The following is a 16242-nucleotide window of genomic DNA, read 5'->3' on the forward strand; positions in this document are numbered from 1 at the left end:
GCTCCCAGCTGCACAGGACTCGCATTCAGCGCAAGGTGACCCGCATTCAATAAGAGACATAAGCGGTCTGAGCCTCTTGTCTTGACATTTTTCTTTAAACTTCACGCTCTTTTGACCTAAAAAAAAAAAAAAGCCTTCTCCCGTTTTAGCAGTATGTATAAAAAAAAAATCTAATTTAATTTGAAAACTGAAAAAATTCAAATCTGACTTTAACTTACTTTTCTTGAAAAGAGCTACTTAAATTAAAACGAGCTGTGTTTCACGACCCACAGGTGATACCTGCTCCCACCCCCCACCCCCTCATCTCACTGGCTGAACGGCTGCCTCAGGCCCTTCAGTCTCCATTTCTGCCTTTCTTAGCCTGGCACATTCATGACACCTTTTCAAAATGGAAGCTTTTCTGTCGGTTTAATCTCCATAGCAACCATCTAATTTTTCGGTCACCAGGGGGTGACGAACATGTCTATGTAATTTTTAGAAGAATCAGCAAAAGTAAACGTTTGGATTTCCTTGGCAACGGAGAGTTTTTGTCAACAATGCACACATTCATAATATGTTCATACTGTGTGTCATGTTATTCTGTTCATCTTGAGCCAGGGATTCATGTATTAAATTTTGACAATATCCTGGTAAAAAATGTGCGAGCAACAGCGGAAAGCCACTTTTGAGGGTTGGCAATGCGAATAACAATGTTGAAAATCTACTAACTTCTAATTCAAATATTTTTTACCCCCCCAAGTAGCTTCCCAATGATGTTCAAGCAGTTAGGAAGCAATAGATCAAAATCCCTAGGAGGGTTTAAATTTGTATAAAGCACTAGTGGTTTTGATTAAATTCGAGATGGCGGCTTTTTCTCAAGGTCAAGGTGACTGAATATTCGGTGGTGGTTGTAAAGGTAACCTGGTGGCGTGTGTTAAGTTTAGCACAGATCGTTCAAAGAAAGACATGGTCTTTTCCTATAATGCAGGGTAATACGAAAATTGTCAAATCTAACAATTTGCCACAAAATAGTCGCCAAGCTGTAGGTCCTGTGGCCATACCATAATAATTTCAAAACTTCTTTTAGACATTACTGACGTGTTTTGGTTTTGTTTGTGGATTTGAACAAATGGGTTTTTGAACATATGACATTTTTGCTCAAAGACGCGGTAAGAAAGAACAATAGCGAAAACAATGGGGCCCTGACAGTCCAGGACTGCTGAACAGAAACCTATGATAAGAACTTGTATCTCATAAAAAGGAAACGGATGGATTATTCTGCTCACCTGTTTTTAAGCCCCCACTACATTTGGTGCAGTCCCCAGGGCTGAAGGGGCACCCCCCTCTGGTAATGGCTGGAATCACATTGGAATATGCAGAGTAGCCCTTGATCCTGCAGGGCTCTCCATAGCACGCCTCCACAGAAGCGCAGCAGTACACCGGATGGCCGATCCCTGAAGGTGGTGTTCCTGTGCCAGGCAGCAGCTTGGGCCTCTTGCTGCTCCTTGGGCATAGAGCAAGGGGCGGTATGGCGGAGGGCGGAGTGTCCGGGTGGCTGAAGTGGACGTAGTAGCTTGGGAAACAGGTGTAGGCGTGTGGGTTGATAGTTATGGATGCTGGGTGGGCTACGGAATGAGGGGATTGAAGGTGGTGGTGGTGATGGTGATGGTGGTGGTGGTGATGGTGGTGAAAGACCTCCGACACTGGGCCCTCCTCCTTTTCCTTGAAGGTCTTGTCGTCCAGGAAGAGGGCCATCCTGTGACAGTACTCCACACACCGCTCCTGGGAGCAGCAGTAGCAGGCGGACACCTCCGTCTCCACCTGCTCCTCTTTGATCTTCTGAAAGGAGAAGCCCTGAGAGGATCCACAATGGAAAGAGTGTTTGAGGCAACCCTGTCCACCTGCAGCAATCTTCCACTCCTGATCCAGAACCTCCGTCTTGCACACGCCGCAGCAGCCGACAGTGGAGCTCTGCTGGACCAGCTCTTTTGTGCCCTGTTGTCTGTGCTTTAGTTGCTCCTCGCGTTTAGGATGCGTTCGTCTTTTGGTCTGGGTTTTTTCCTCGCGTGCGGTCATACCATCCAGGCCGTCTCCTGCGGCTGGTGCAAGCTCATGTTTATCCCCTGGCTTTGACTCCACCTTCTTCTGCCGTTTGGTTCCATACTGGGTGCTGGTGAGCTTGAGAAGCGTCGCGGCGGTGAGGCCAGCCTGACGCCGCGGAGTCGGAGCGAACAAACTCAACCAGTCAATCTCTTGAGCCTGAGTGGATGATTGCTTTTTGGGTCTTGATTTAAGGGCTGATTTATCTCCCAAAGAATCCTTTTTGGCTTCAGGAAGATCTGTACTTGGACCCTCTTGGCCTTTCTTGGGGAGATTTGCCATGAGGGAGCTGTCTCTGTAGAGCAGCAAACTGTTTACAGCCTCAGCGTTGAGCGACGCCATCCTCCGTCTACGGGGCTCAGCTAGTGTGGCGCCGGTTTGGTTGGTTTTTGTAGGTCCAGATTTGGTCATTTTGTGAATCAAGCACACCTTCTTTTTGACTTTAGAGCTCTTTTGCCTTTTAGCTTTTGGTGCATTCTTGTCCTTCCCAACAACTCCTTTGTCCTCCAAGCGGGTAAGGAGAACACAACAGGCTATGGCGCCTCCATTGCCTCCCGCACCAGCCTTCCTTCTATGGCGGAGCAAGTCTTTCTTGTCTTTCTTTTTCTTCCCGCTCAGCTCACTCTTCCCCCTTGCACCTCCATCACTGCCATTTTTCTTCTCCTTGCCTCCCTTCATCTTCGGTGGCCTTCCACAAGTCACTGATTGGATCCGCTGAGCTTTCACCATGGTCTCAGCATGAGCGAGCAGATCGGCTAAAAGCTCGTCATCCAAGGGATCCAGATGCGCTTTGGCTCAGACAGAGCTTCTAGAGAGGATCGTCATGGATCATCACGTTCATCCATAAACTCTCTGTGGAGACACAGAATGGACATTTAATAATAAAGGAACACAAGAGAGAAGATCTACATTCATTGAGTATTTGGTTATGCATAGTTTGTGGCTTATTTTTGCATGTTTAAAGAATATTATCATCTTGGAAAAACCCTCTTCTCCATAATCAGCACAGAAATCTGAAACCAAAACACCGGAAAGTCTAAAATCTATGGTATTGACTTAGATAGAGGAGCTAAAATTAGTCTGTTAATGAGAAAGGCTGAGCGATTCCTGAATTAATTAATTTAAAAAAACAAAGTCTATGATTGATTCAATACTGATTTTTTGTTTTTCTTTAAAGGAACATAATTTAAAATGATATGTAAAGTTTCTTTTCATATTTTTAAAAACCCACTCAAATGTAAATTGTGTTTTTAACATGTTTCTGTAGTATTTCCCTGGTGATGGGGGAAAAAATTAAGCGCAAAAATCCATTTCTGAGTATTTCTTTATTGAAATGATTGCGAATCGGGAGCAGATGAAACAAATGCCCTTTGAAAAAGAGGGTTATGGTTAGGGCCACAAGCTCTTTGCTACGAGTATTCATCAAAAGGGAAGTAAAAGGGGGGGTGGGGTTGCTCTGCACCAGCACTCCCGCCCACAACTCAGAGGGGAATTTCTAATGAACGCTTACCGCTCTGAAGAAACTATGTCATAGAAAACGACAAAGACTTTTAGATTTTGGCTAAAAACGGCAAAATCATCAATAATCGGAGTGGGACTTTATTAAGAAAATTTGAGTGATTTCCTGACCTGATTTAATTGAAATTCAAATATATTTGATCCACATCAGGTTATATAAATATTTTTTACATGTTAAATTCAAAATGATATTTTGGGTGATCTTTGTTTTTGTTTTTTTTTAAACACTACAGCATCTTTCAGGCACAGATCAATTATAATTAAAAGAAAATCTATAGATGTCATTTTAAACGGAGTTCTGTTAAAGTGTCCGGATTGATTGATGCAACCATCCATTCTGCTTCAAAATGTTTGCAAGATGCACGGTGCTCCTTTAGAAAATTTAAACCAAACCAAATGAAAAGAAAGTTAAGCAGGCATCTACATAATTTTTTAAATGTTCAGGGACAGATAATGTGACTTTTACTGCTTTTTTTTTAAGTCAGAGTGACACCATGGGCAGAGTTTTGCTTCCGCTGCAGTTCATGTGAATCCATTAAATTTCGGTCGGGACCTGATTCAATTTCCTGAAAATTATTAAATAGGCCATTGGGCTTTGGTGGGAAAACGGAATTTCCATTAAGAAGGCTATTTTGGATGAGTTCCACATTTTAAAAACAACAACAACAAAAACAAGAGAATTATTGCTGTGAGATTGCATGGCTTTGGTAACCGTTGTACTTTCAGTTCAAACACAATCAGAAACATGGCAGATTCTCACAGGTTATAGTGTGACAGAGGAAACCAGGGTAGAAAGACGTGTTGGAGACCAGTGAGTGTAGACGGAAGGGTCTCGCCTGAGAGTCCTCTCTCATTAGCATAACCCAAACGGTCTATAAAAACCCTTTGTACATAACTTGGTCCATGTTTCTGCCTTGTAGTTCATCATCATTCCACTAGGGGCAGTAGAAGGGCTTTTCCTGTTCATTTAAAAATGGCTGCCTCCGTGAAATCTCAAAAATACTTTTGGTGGGAAAAGCTTAGCTAATTTTTTTAAATTATATGGTAAATATATCTCATATCTTGTATTATTTGTTTGTTAATGATTTTATGCTGTATTAACAGCATGCAAAACTTGTTGATAATTAATTCTTTATAGTACAAATACACAATGTTAAAAATATGCAGGTCAAATTTGAGACAGCTTTTCTTAAACAATTGACAATTTTGCACCTTAAACTAACATTTTTGTGAGCAAAACTTAATAAATCCTCCAACGTATCATAGTAATTACCATTTATATCTCGTAAAAAAAATGATATTGCAACATTTTTGTTGATTTTCTCAAAGGGAGGTTACAAAAGTAATTTTCTGGGCTTTACAGGGTTCAACCCTTCAACGCCAGAGCTTCAGCTGTATAGCAGTGTATGCAATGTATACATTATATTTGGACTACATTAACTCTTCAACTATAATCAAAGTTATTTCAACTGATTTGGAAGCGGAGAAAAACAGTCCTGCGCTGTTCTGCAACACTTAAAAGTTGGTAAGACTTTACATTAGTAATTTGTTGAAAATCTGTGCAGAGTCGATAGGAAAAGCCACTTTTCTCCGTGTCAGAATCAGACGATTAAGTTAATCGCGTAAACGGTCGAGGAGTTACGGTGAGTCAAAGAGCGTGTCATTAAGGTGGTGCCAGCTACATTTCCAGTGTTAAAGGGTAAGCAGATGTATAAGAAAATATGTTATGGAGCGATCCTTCAGTCCATGCACTTTATCTAAATGCTGTGCAGGGTAACCTGCTCCATTTAGAGTCATGATGTGCGAACACACTAAAGAAGATGTTGCCGACATTTCTGTTGTTCCAAGGAAATAAAAAAGCGGTAGGGTGTGAGTGCACTCGGCTGAGGCGCATGTTGGCGCCCAATTTGACAGGATTCTCATCGGTTCATGAGAATCTCTCAACAAAGGCTTCACAACCCCCAAAGAAAACGAGACGGCTGTCACCAAACGTGGAGGCAAGCAAAGATGTGTGAAAACAAGAGGATTTTGCAGTTATAAATTCATGCTGAAGATTAATGACTCACACAATCCAGGGATGGTCCAAAAGCGCACGCGGTCACCCACTCACAGAAACTTAGTGCTTGAAAGCAGGGAGGCAGTCGGGTGACAAAGACTTATAAAAAAAATAGATTTAAAAAAAAATCTGAGATCTTCAATTCTCCATTGCACAACAACTACAAGTTTCATTTGCAAAACAACTTCTCAAAATCTCCACCATGCATGAAATTAAAAGTTGATTCGACAATCTTTGGAGACACAAAAACAAAACAAAAAAACAACACCGACTGATTTCACACACAAAAAAAGTGGCAGCAGATACGTTTTCTTTTTCTCCTTCGGTTCCCATGTCAACAGGCAGATTTGGAGAACACGCAAAGACATCCCAGACGACTTGTGTGTGGACAGGGCCTCACGAACCTCTTCATCTAATTCACTCCTCTTCGCTCTTTAAACGCTTCAAAGAAATCCCCCTCGCTTTGAGAAAGCTTTTATAGAGTTTCTGATGATTCAACTGCCGCTGACCTTTCTGCAATGACACTTGTGTTTGCTGCAGAAAGAGACGGATCATCCTTCACGCTGCTGCCACGCAACACAATTATACCACTTGACCTCTAGGAAGTGAGTCAATACGAGTCTATTTATAATGGGGGGGGGGGACGAACAACAAATGGACTTTTACAATCAGCGTCTAATAAGAAAACATCCCCATGGTAGACACAGAGGCTAAAAATGGCCGCATACGCTTCAATCTGTCACATTAAATGAAGGTTCCTCCATCTGTGGGGTTTAAAACTGATGAGACTAATACAGAAACTTTACATGGAAGCAAAGATGACTGGGCCATCTCTAATGTCAGCACATGTGACCTACACATGAAGGCTGCATCCATCTGTTCATCCATTTTCTTCCACTCATCAAGGGCCGTGTCGCGGGGGAAGCAGTCGAAGAAAAGATGTCCAGATTTTTCTCTCCCTGGCCGCTTCCTCCATCTCCTCTGAGGGGACCCGAAGGCGTTCCAAGGCCAGCTGAGAGACTGACTTTACTCCAGTGTATCCTGGACTCCTCCTCAGGGTCTCAACCCAGTGGAACATGCCCAGAACGCCACCGGTCAAGAAGACGGTCAAGAAGCTTCCAAACCAAATGCCCGAGCCATTGTAACTGGCTCCTCTCGATGTGGAAGAGCACCGACTCTACTCCAAGATGGGAGTAGAGTTTCTGTCCGGTTGACCTAGCTCCTCAAGCAGGGAGACCACCAGTCAAAAAAGCCAAATCCATGACTGGGGTTGAGCCACAGAGGCACCCCTTTTGACTGCCACAGAAAGACACACACTGCACTGGTCCCTTTTGAGATCACCTGCAAATAGTGGTCCCACTGGGGAGTGCCATGACTAGCAGTTGGGCCCCAGAGACACCTGCCTTCAACTCCTAAACCACATTCAAAACGTATTCCTCTTAAGCTCTCCTGCAGGTGGTGGGCCTACAGGGAAATCATCCCACATCACCACTAAGGGTTGGGCCTGACTAAGTCTTGTGGGGGAGGCCCCTGTCATCAGGCACTTGCCTGCAAACCCCAACTCGTCTCCTAGCTCCAGACTGTTACCAAACGTGAACAGATCTAGATTTTCTCTACTCATGAAGGGATTCTAAACTCATCCTTGTCTGGCTCGTCACCTAGGACCTGTCTGCCATGGGATTGTCCCGGACAGTTTAGCTCTTAGGATCACTCAGACCCCTCCAAGACGTTAGAGTGGTGGTCCACAGAAGCTGCACTTAAAACTAAGCAATGATTAAATAGAATCTGCTGCAGGCGACATATGAAGTCCAAAGTTTATGTCAGACAGGATGAATCAACATTTTTAAAACTTAATTGATTTAAAACATCCTTTCAGAGAACACATTCATCCGCTATGATGTTTGGATGCTCAGCTGCAGTGGGGCAGCGTCAAAAGTGTCTCTAGTGAGAGAGCAGGAAATTCTTTTGAAGAGCAATTGGTCACATGACCAATATAACCAAGAGCGGCGGCTCCCCTCTGGGATTTCTCAGCAGCAGAACGTTTGGCGACTTTAATTGTGTTTTACACATCAGCGTTCTGACAGCGTGCGATACTTCCTGACCCCAACCTAACCGCGCGTGATCCCTCCTGTTCAGCTGTGGTCCCTTACAGGAAACAATAATTATAAACACATGGGAGTTTAAGGAGGTAAAACAAAACCCGCTTTGGCTGCAGAGTGGACATTTTCCAAACCATCTCATCTGCCTCGTCTCGTTGCGGAATGGCTCCGCGAACCGTGAAATGTAATCCATGAGAGCGAAATTTAATTTCCAGATAACAAGCGTACAAGAAGGAGCCTCACATTGAATTTCTGTCTGTGGATATCAAATCAAGTTGCTCGTTTTAAAGGCAAAGCCTGAACGGTTGAAGGACAGTAGGTCACTGGGGAGTATCTTTTTTTTTTCTTGCTCCCTGCAGCTAAACCTCCACTATGTTCTTTAGTACTTGAAAGCAGTAGCATTAGAAGAAACTGAAGCACAGAGCAGTAAACAAACACCTACATGCAGACAGATTTTTTTTAAAGGCGTCCACACCTGAACCTTAAACTCACAAATTCCCATCTGGCTGCAATTTCTCTCCTCTGCGCCCCGTGTTCCGCGCTTTTAGTGAGAACACTGAATGCTTGTGCCCATACGTTTAAAAAAAAAATTCTAATACAGTCTTGTTGTTGCTGAAAAGGGGACTTTCACCTCCTGTGATGAAACTTTCCGTAAAAGAAAAGACATTTCAGAAATACCAAACTGCTGTGGCTTTTTACTAAATACTTAAAGAAATTAAGTCAAACTGTAGATTTCCTGGCAAAGAATTCTTTGTTTGATCAACATTTCAACCTTTTAAACTATTAAATTAATATTTAAAATATTTACTTTATGGTCGCTCCAAATTGATGCTTTAAAATATCATAAATATTGGGTGGAAAAACTGAAAATATTTGGAAAAAAAACTATCCATTTTCATTCAGTCGGAAGTATATAAAACTGATTTTTTTCTGTTTAGAAAATAGAAAATCCAATAAAAATGTATTTAAAAAACAAGGAAAACTATGAAGTAAGGTTTTGGCTCCAACTTTAAATGTAAAAACAATAATTAAGTATATAAAAAATAATAGTTTGCCATAAACGAAAGACTCGAACTATTTAAGTCTTCTGTGGCCAAAATATTCTTAATATTTATCTAAAAATTGGTTTAAAGTACTAAAGATTAATTATTTGTATCTATTTAGAGCCTTTTTTTAGTCTTTTAACCACAGTTTAGGTTTTACTTTTAAAGAAAAGTGCATTTGTATATTTTTCAGGGAAGACAAACATCAATAAAAGTATTCATAAAGCTATAAGTCATGAGTCAGTCAAAGTTTTTTGCATTTTCCTGAGCTCCAAGCTTGTGGAAATGTTTTTTTTTGGCCAAACTCTATAATTATGGAGACACTTCTGAACAAAATCAAATAACTAGTGGTGTACCGATTCATTTTAACAACGACTGGATTCATGTCATAATTTGTGGTTGCTAATCCAACTCAAATTGATCCAAGAGAAGATAAATAAAAAAAATGAATTAAAGATGTGTACAAATGAATAAGTAAAGCTAGAATTGTTGGCATTTCCATTTCCATTTTAGTTTAAGTTCAGCCCAATGACATTATTAGAACATTCTAGCACACTGTATGGTCACATGTCTTTGCTAAATTCAAAGTGTTTTCCCACATTGGACTAGAATGATGACTTGATCATATTTTTGCTGACATAACACGTGTGTTTTCCACTGTTAGCTGTTTTTACATTATAGTAAAAAAAACTATCATGTCTCAATCCAAATGGTATACAATAGTGGTATAATCGATTTTTTTAAAGAATTATTTTATAATTGTAGATTGATTCGATGAGCGACTTGCCTCAGACAGACCACTGTAGTTGTAGTAAGAACAGCAAATGATTCATCAATTAATTGTTACACCCCTACTAAAAATCCTGACATCATTTTTTCTTTTGTTTTTACTTTTTAGTTTAAAGTGATAAAATTTCACATTCCTTTGGATTATAACCTTAATAGACAGAAATAGCACATTTGTAGATAAAAATGCACTTCTATTTTGTTTGAGGAAAGTTGCAACAACCTGGTCTTCATGAGGTTTAAGGCTTATAAACTCACTTTTTGGCCCTTGTGTATGAAACGCTTTTACCAGACTATTTCAGATCATTTCTTCCCACCAGATTCTTTGGTTGCAACCTTTTTCTTATGGTGGAATGTGCCATTTTCAAGCATCAATTTGAAGCAAGCATGAAAAAATAAATAAATTAAACCTTGAATGACTGAACGGCTGCAGAAAATCCACCGGAAAGTAGAGCTGAGGTGATAAGGGGTTGGGGGGATTTTCTCACCTGAGGTAAAAACTAATAGACCTTAGCTGCTGTTTGGGAGGTCGGGCCACATGTTGATGCAGCAGATCAGAGAGGATCTCCTGAAAATGTTATGTGATTGGAGCAGAAGTGACACATTAAACCCTTGATGGGGTGGATTTCTGCTGCTGGTGGCAAATGAACAGGCTGTAGTTTCCTCTGTGTGAGGATCTAACAGGGGGGGGGGGGGGGGGCTGTCTCACACACACACACACACACACACACACACACACACACACACACTGTAGAAGGACACGGTTTAGACCTGTCATTAAGACCACCGAACCCCCCCAGGCTGAAGCTCACCCTGCAGGAATCTGACGGCCACCACACCTACAGCCCCCCTCCACCCCTGAGAGCAGCTCCAAACGCACCGTGCAGATCGGAATTGAATCTCACGCGCTGAAGGAAGCTGCTGGAGCTTCATGGTGGACGGCGTTAATCTGTCGATGCTGTTACGTCAGAAGTCACACACTAGAAAGATAAATTATAAACCTCCACGTGATGATTAGAACCCGCGAACATCCGCGGCGGTTCTGGAGTTGCTGTAGTTCGCCGCGGCAGGAGGTTCGCGTTCCAGCCGAGTTCCTGAAAGCCGCCGACATAACCGAGCCGGATCGTCTTTCCGCGTTTGACGGGTTTTTCCACGTTACCTCGAGGAGCGCGGAGCCCCGGGGGAGCCGTCAGGGTCGCGGCGGTCAGTTGGGCGGCGCGGCTGCGGCGCACGAGCGCGATCCGCGCGGAGAACAGCCCCCGGTGGCCGGAGACATGCTGAACAAACCGGTGACCTACTTCCGAAGTGGCACGCGGGAGATGATATTCATGCGCTGCCTGCCTTCGCCTCTTCACCGGGACATCGCACCCGAACCACGGCTTTCCCGCAGCCGCGAACCGAACCGCATTTCACAACAACAACAAAAATAGATTTTTACCTGAAACCCGCACGCTCATCGGATATACTCGCTCCTTTCAGCAACTTGCCTGAAGCTCATCAATTTCAATTTCAACACCTTCAACTGTTTGTGCAAAATGTGAAGTTTTCCCCCAAAAGAAGGATAAAGTCATCAAAAACACAATTAAAATCAAAATATATGAAATATAGTCCCAAACGGCTGCAATGGATCATTTCAAGATATAAAAACTAGTTTAAAAAACAGGTTTCAAACTTCATGGAATCCTTCGTGTGTGCAGAAAAAAAGCATTTTTAAATAAAAATGTATGCAAAAACTGCACCCACAAAAAATTACAACCTAAATTATTACTTTAAAAAACAAAGTTCTATGGAGATTAAACGGTTTCACAAACTTTAATAAGAAAAAAGTTCTTATCAGCAGAACTGGCATAGTTTTTGTATGGACTTCTATTAATTAAAACAAAGCAAAAACATCAAAATTTCATTTGGAATCAAATAATTTGGGAATAAAAAGAAAGATTCAAACTTTTTTACACGGTCAAAAAACGTGGTGTTCTTTGTTATAGATATAAAAAAGAAATTTTTAAATGGTCTTGCAGCTTGCACTCCATTTAACAACTACCACACAAAAGAGAATTGGATTCTGGGTAACGAGTAAAAGAGCTGAATAACATTCTAAAATATGTTAATAAAGGTTTAGTCATTGGAGTCAACATGTCAACTCTGCTTTTTTGTGCATCTTACAAAGCTTTCCGACTCCGTTTTTCTTCCTGTTTTGGTCTGTTGTAAGCGGGATAAATGAAGATTTCCTCCGTTTGCAGAACACAACTGAACTCGAACTGAGGCTTCTTTCTGAATTCTTAAAGAGATCAAAATTAATCCATCCATCCATTTTCTTAACCGTTTTTCCCTTTCGGGGTCACGGGGCTGCCGGAGCCTATCCCGGCCACTTGTGGGCGAAGGCAGGGGACAACCTGGACAGGTCGCAGTCTGTCGCAGAGTAGAATGTCCACAAACACACACCTATTCACTCTCACACTCACACCTATGGACAATTTAGAGTGACCAATTAACCTATGAAGCATGTTTTTGGATGGTGGGAGGACGCCGGACACCCCGGAGAGAACCCATGCATGCACGGGGAGAACATGCAAACTCCACACAGAAAGGTCCCCTGTTGATGTTGTTTTTCTTGCTCCCCAAGCCGGGACTTGAACCGGAGGCATTCTTGCTGTGAGGCAAGAGCGCTAACCACTGCGCCACCGTGCAGCCATCCAAAAACTAATCTTAGTGCAATATGAAACAAGACATAAAGTTCATTTCCTTTTAGAAGAAGAGAATTTTCCTTACAGCAAAACTGGCACCACTTGGTCACAATTTAATTGGAGTCTTAACTTTGTTCCCATTTGTCCCGACACACAGAGCTGACATCTGAATTGTTGATCAGGCTAATTATTCAAAGCGTCTACATCTTAAGACTTATGCTACGTTCACATCATGCATGTCATACATGTTCAGGAACATACTGAACACGGGTTCTTGAACGCTTTCAGCATATGCTGTTCACACTGGACTGTCGCTACCTGAAACTACTGGATGTACTTATAGTTGGAAAACGCTTGGCGCAAATCTCACTCCAGGCTTTTTCTTTTACAGCTCTATTGCGATATATTGAAGACTTGGTGTCGTATAACTCCATCTGGGCAGAAACCGCAATTATTAATTTACCCGCATGATCAATTTTCAAACTACCGTAAATGAAAAAGGACGCCATTCATACGTCATTACTAGGGCTGCATGATGAGGAAAACTTGCTGTTTGCGATATTAGTGGTATAACTTGCGATACAAAAAAAAATAGCAAAACAACTAAATACATCATTTCTATTTCACTGCAACAGTTTAACTTAAAGAAGAGTCAACATAACTTAATTTTACTCCAAATGACCCTCATCTACATAGGAGGCAAGGGTCTAACATAAAAGGGATCCATCTGATTGGTCAATGATGTAAAGAAGTGCATCCGGATGACTCGAATGCATAAAGGGATTTATTTTGTTAGTTAAATACTTCAAGCTGCCATAAGATTGTTTTACAATTTTCGCCAACGTTTGCGATATGCGTATTGCACACCTTGATATCGTGATAACTATAAATTTGTGATTTATTGTGCAGGCCTAGTCAGTACCAAATCAGAGTCCCTGATTGGTCAAAGTTCAACTGGTTCAACTTTCCACAGGTGTTCAATGGTTGCGCATTTTGTACATAGATCTTGAATATGGTCTTAAAAATGTGCGTATCGAACGGGAGAGTTTTAAACGTGTAAGCCCAAAACGCGCATATGGACATAGACTTTTCATTGGAAGTGCGTTGAAGAGTGCGATGTGAACGTAGCATTAGCAACTGGGAAATCAGACAATCAGAGCGTAGTTTGTGTGTGCATCCTACAGGCGTGTCAGAAAAGTAACAGTACCTGCAGCTTACCAACGACTGAACAACACCATTACTCATATGTCAAACGTGCTTTCAACTGACATTAGCCTTCATGATGCACCTATTACCACATGCGTGACAATCCCACGTTCCATTTTCAACAAGCTTTAAGGGAATTGCACATGGAACACACCTGAGATGTGCCTTGAGGCGGCTGCTCCTCTCTGACTCTCCACAGATCTGGACAATTCAAAGATCTGGACACCCGTACAGGTCAACCCCCCATGTGGGTAACTGTTTGTGACTAAAGGCTGATTTACACTGGTTCGTTTGCGGTGAATCTCTGTTCCATTGACACAAAGAAATAGAACATTTATTAATCAATCAGAATGTTTACATCATCGTCATGTCTGCGTCCGACATCCGCCTCTCCGCACCGTATTGCAAACTTTACACAGGAATTCTATTTGTAGTCCATTGACGCATTAATGTTGCAGTAAAAAGCCAGAAAAACGGGAAACAGGTCCTCGTTTCAATATAAAAATGTCCTTCGTACTTTCAAAATAAAACGTCATAAAATTGTATTTTATATTTATCTGTCCACACGATAATCGCACATTAACACCGGACTCAGTGAGGAAGGAGAGGGACTGGAGCCTTATTGCTTACGTTTTGGATGAGCAAGGATGAAGTTGAACAATTTAGACACGGGGGTGGCAGAACAACCCACTCTTTCGGTAGCCAGGGGGAGGAGGGGACGGACCGAAGACGCAACAAAGACTATGTAAACTAACTGACGGCCGTGAGACGGACTCCCCACTCAACAGACGGACAAGCGTAAATCCCGGGTAAGGGTTATGGAGTCTGCATAGATCCAAAGCATTTTGCATGTTGTTAAGCATTAAGATGATTTTCAGCTAAGTAATAATGATCACATCAATCACTTCGATACCTGAGGGAGAATTCAATTAGGGTTTTCTCACTTTAATGGAAGCAGAAAATAGAAGGACATACCCCTCTTGATTAGGCTCATTTGCTGTGTCCTCTCCTTTTTAATAACGCACTGAATCTAATTACCGGTATGAGCGATCAGCCTGTGCTCCATCACCGCTGCTACTTTCTTCACCAAACATCTTGTTACCGAATCTCTTCTGTTAATGAGAGCTGTGGCCCTACAGGACGTCACTCAAAAAAAATCGGAAGGAAAACCCAACTGAAAGCCGCTACGGCATCACGTTGGCGTGCAGTCAGAATTGAGTTTAATTAGAATAAATGCTGATTGTCCTCATCAATATCAGCTCTACGATGTGTAATTAACAGCTGTAAAGGAGCCGAGTGTGTTGAGTTAATGAGGTGTGAGCATCAGGGGGGAAAGTGGGGGGAATGTAGACTGCTGAGAGCTGACCTGCACAGCAATAAACACACAGAAGAGGTGCACCATGCCAAGCTGGTGGACTAAGTGCTTTCTGTTATGCACAAGTTGATGTTTTCTAATAGTTTCCCAAAATAGAAAGCATCTCCACTTTGAAAGTTTCTTACTGAATCTTTGCAATGCTGCTAGCTGGGAGTTTCTTTTTTTTTTGGTTTGGTGTGCTAAAAATACTCAACAGTAGGGCTGCACGATATGAGAAATTAAAACTCCAAATGACCATCATCCCACATAGGAGGCGAACTTCTAACATAAAGAGCTCCATCCCATTAGTCAACAACGTCAAGGGGTCCATCTGATTGGTCAAATGCATAAATGGATGTATTTGATTCTTTAAATACTTCAAGCTAGCATTAGATTGTTTTAACACATTTATTGTAATCATTTATTGAAATTCTCACTGTCTTTTGCGATATGCATATTGCACAGCTTGATTTTGCGATAACGATAATTTATTTAATAAGTTGCGATTTATTGTGAAGGCCTACTCAACAGAAACTCTAGTTTCTAACTAAAATCCATATTTTGACAGAGAAATACTTTCTCCCAACAACCAGACCGCTATCCCAATGCAGGAACATCTCAGAGAGTTCCAATATCCTGAAAAAAGTTCAATGTTTTGTCAGCCAATTCAAAAAGAGAAATTTTTCCTTTATATAGATTCATAACGCAAAAAATTATTACAAGCCTTTATTTTTTCTAAATTTGATGATTATGGCCACATGTTTATTATATCTCATATGAACATTAAAAAATCATGTCTTAAGCTAAAATGTCAGATTTTAACAAAGTATGTGCATTTCTATGCATTCATCTACTGACTTAAAGCGCTGTGGCAGGAACGTGATCAGATTGGGACACCAAGTGAAAGTGTAATGGAAGATATACAACTTTCCGTATGTCTTATCATGCCTACAGACCTTCCAATACACTGCATATTTTCAATAGTCCTCTAGCTCAGTGTTTTTTAACCAGTGTGCCGCAACACACTAGTGTGCCGTGTGAGATGGTCAGGTGTGCCGTGGGAAATTACCCATTCACTGATCTAAAAACATTTACCATCTCCAGAATATCAGCTCTGTGTTCATCCAAACAGGCCCTGATAAAACACTGAGTAGTTAGGAATGTGAAAGATCATAAAATACTCTTTTCTTTGTGTTTATTTGATTCTATTAAAGACACTGCTAGGAATGGCGGTACCGCGATTTAGCCACAGCTTTGGCTCTGTTTTCGGAAAAGTACCGCCCCTTTAACTGTCTCCACCAATTATTCTTGGAGGCTTAATCGTACGTCATCAGTCTGACCAATCAAAAGTGGTTAAAGTCTTCACTTCCTTGTTACGATTTTGCTCGTAAAGTCTCTCAGTTCCAACAAAAATACC

At 41.6% G+C, this 16242-nt stretch overlaps 1 protein-coding gene across 3 annotated transcripts in view; it reads right to left on the reverse strand.

Annotated features, from left to right (window-relative positions):
• Nucleotides 1-16242, reverse strand: part of bahd1 (bromo adjacent homology domain containing 1) — a 33644-nt gene that overhangs the window by 7855 nt on the left and 9547 nt on the right. Inside the window, exons 1-2 of one of the 3 annotated variants that reach the window (XM_023951434.2) lie at nucleotides 10741-10881; nucleotides 1266-2931 (exon numbers count right to left, since the gene is read on the reverse strand). In XM_023951434.2, coding sequence (XP_023807202.1) covers nucleotides 1266-2808 — 1543 coding nt within the window. In that variant the 5' untranslated portion in view covers nucleotides 2809-2931; nucleotides 10741-10881. Of the gene's footprint in view, nucleotides 1-1265; nucleotides 2932-10582; nucleotides 10882-16242 lie in introns of those variants that run through there. The other 2 variants (XM_078940324.1, XM_011490338.4) reach the window with 2 other exon arrangements.

The sequence above is a fragment of the Oryzias latipes genome, chromosome 22 (genome assembly GCF_053564925.1).
Source record: "Oryzias latipes strain Hd-rR chromosome 22, Olatipes_Hd-rR_3.1".
In the NCBI taxonomy this organism is placed as follows: domain Eukaryota; kingdom Metazoa; phylum Chordata; class Actinopteri; order Beloniformes; family Adrianichthyidae; genus Oryzias; species Oryzias latipes.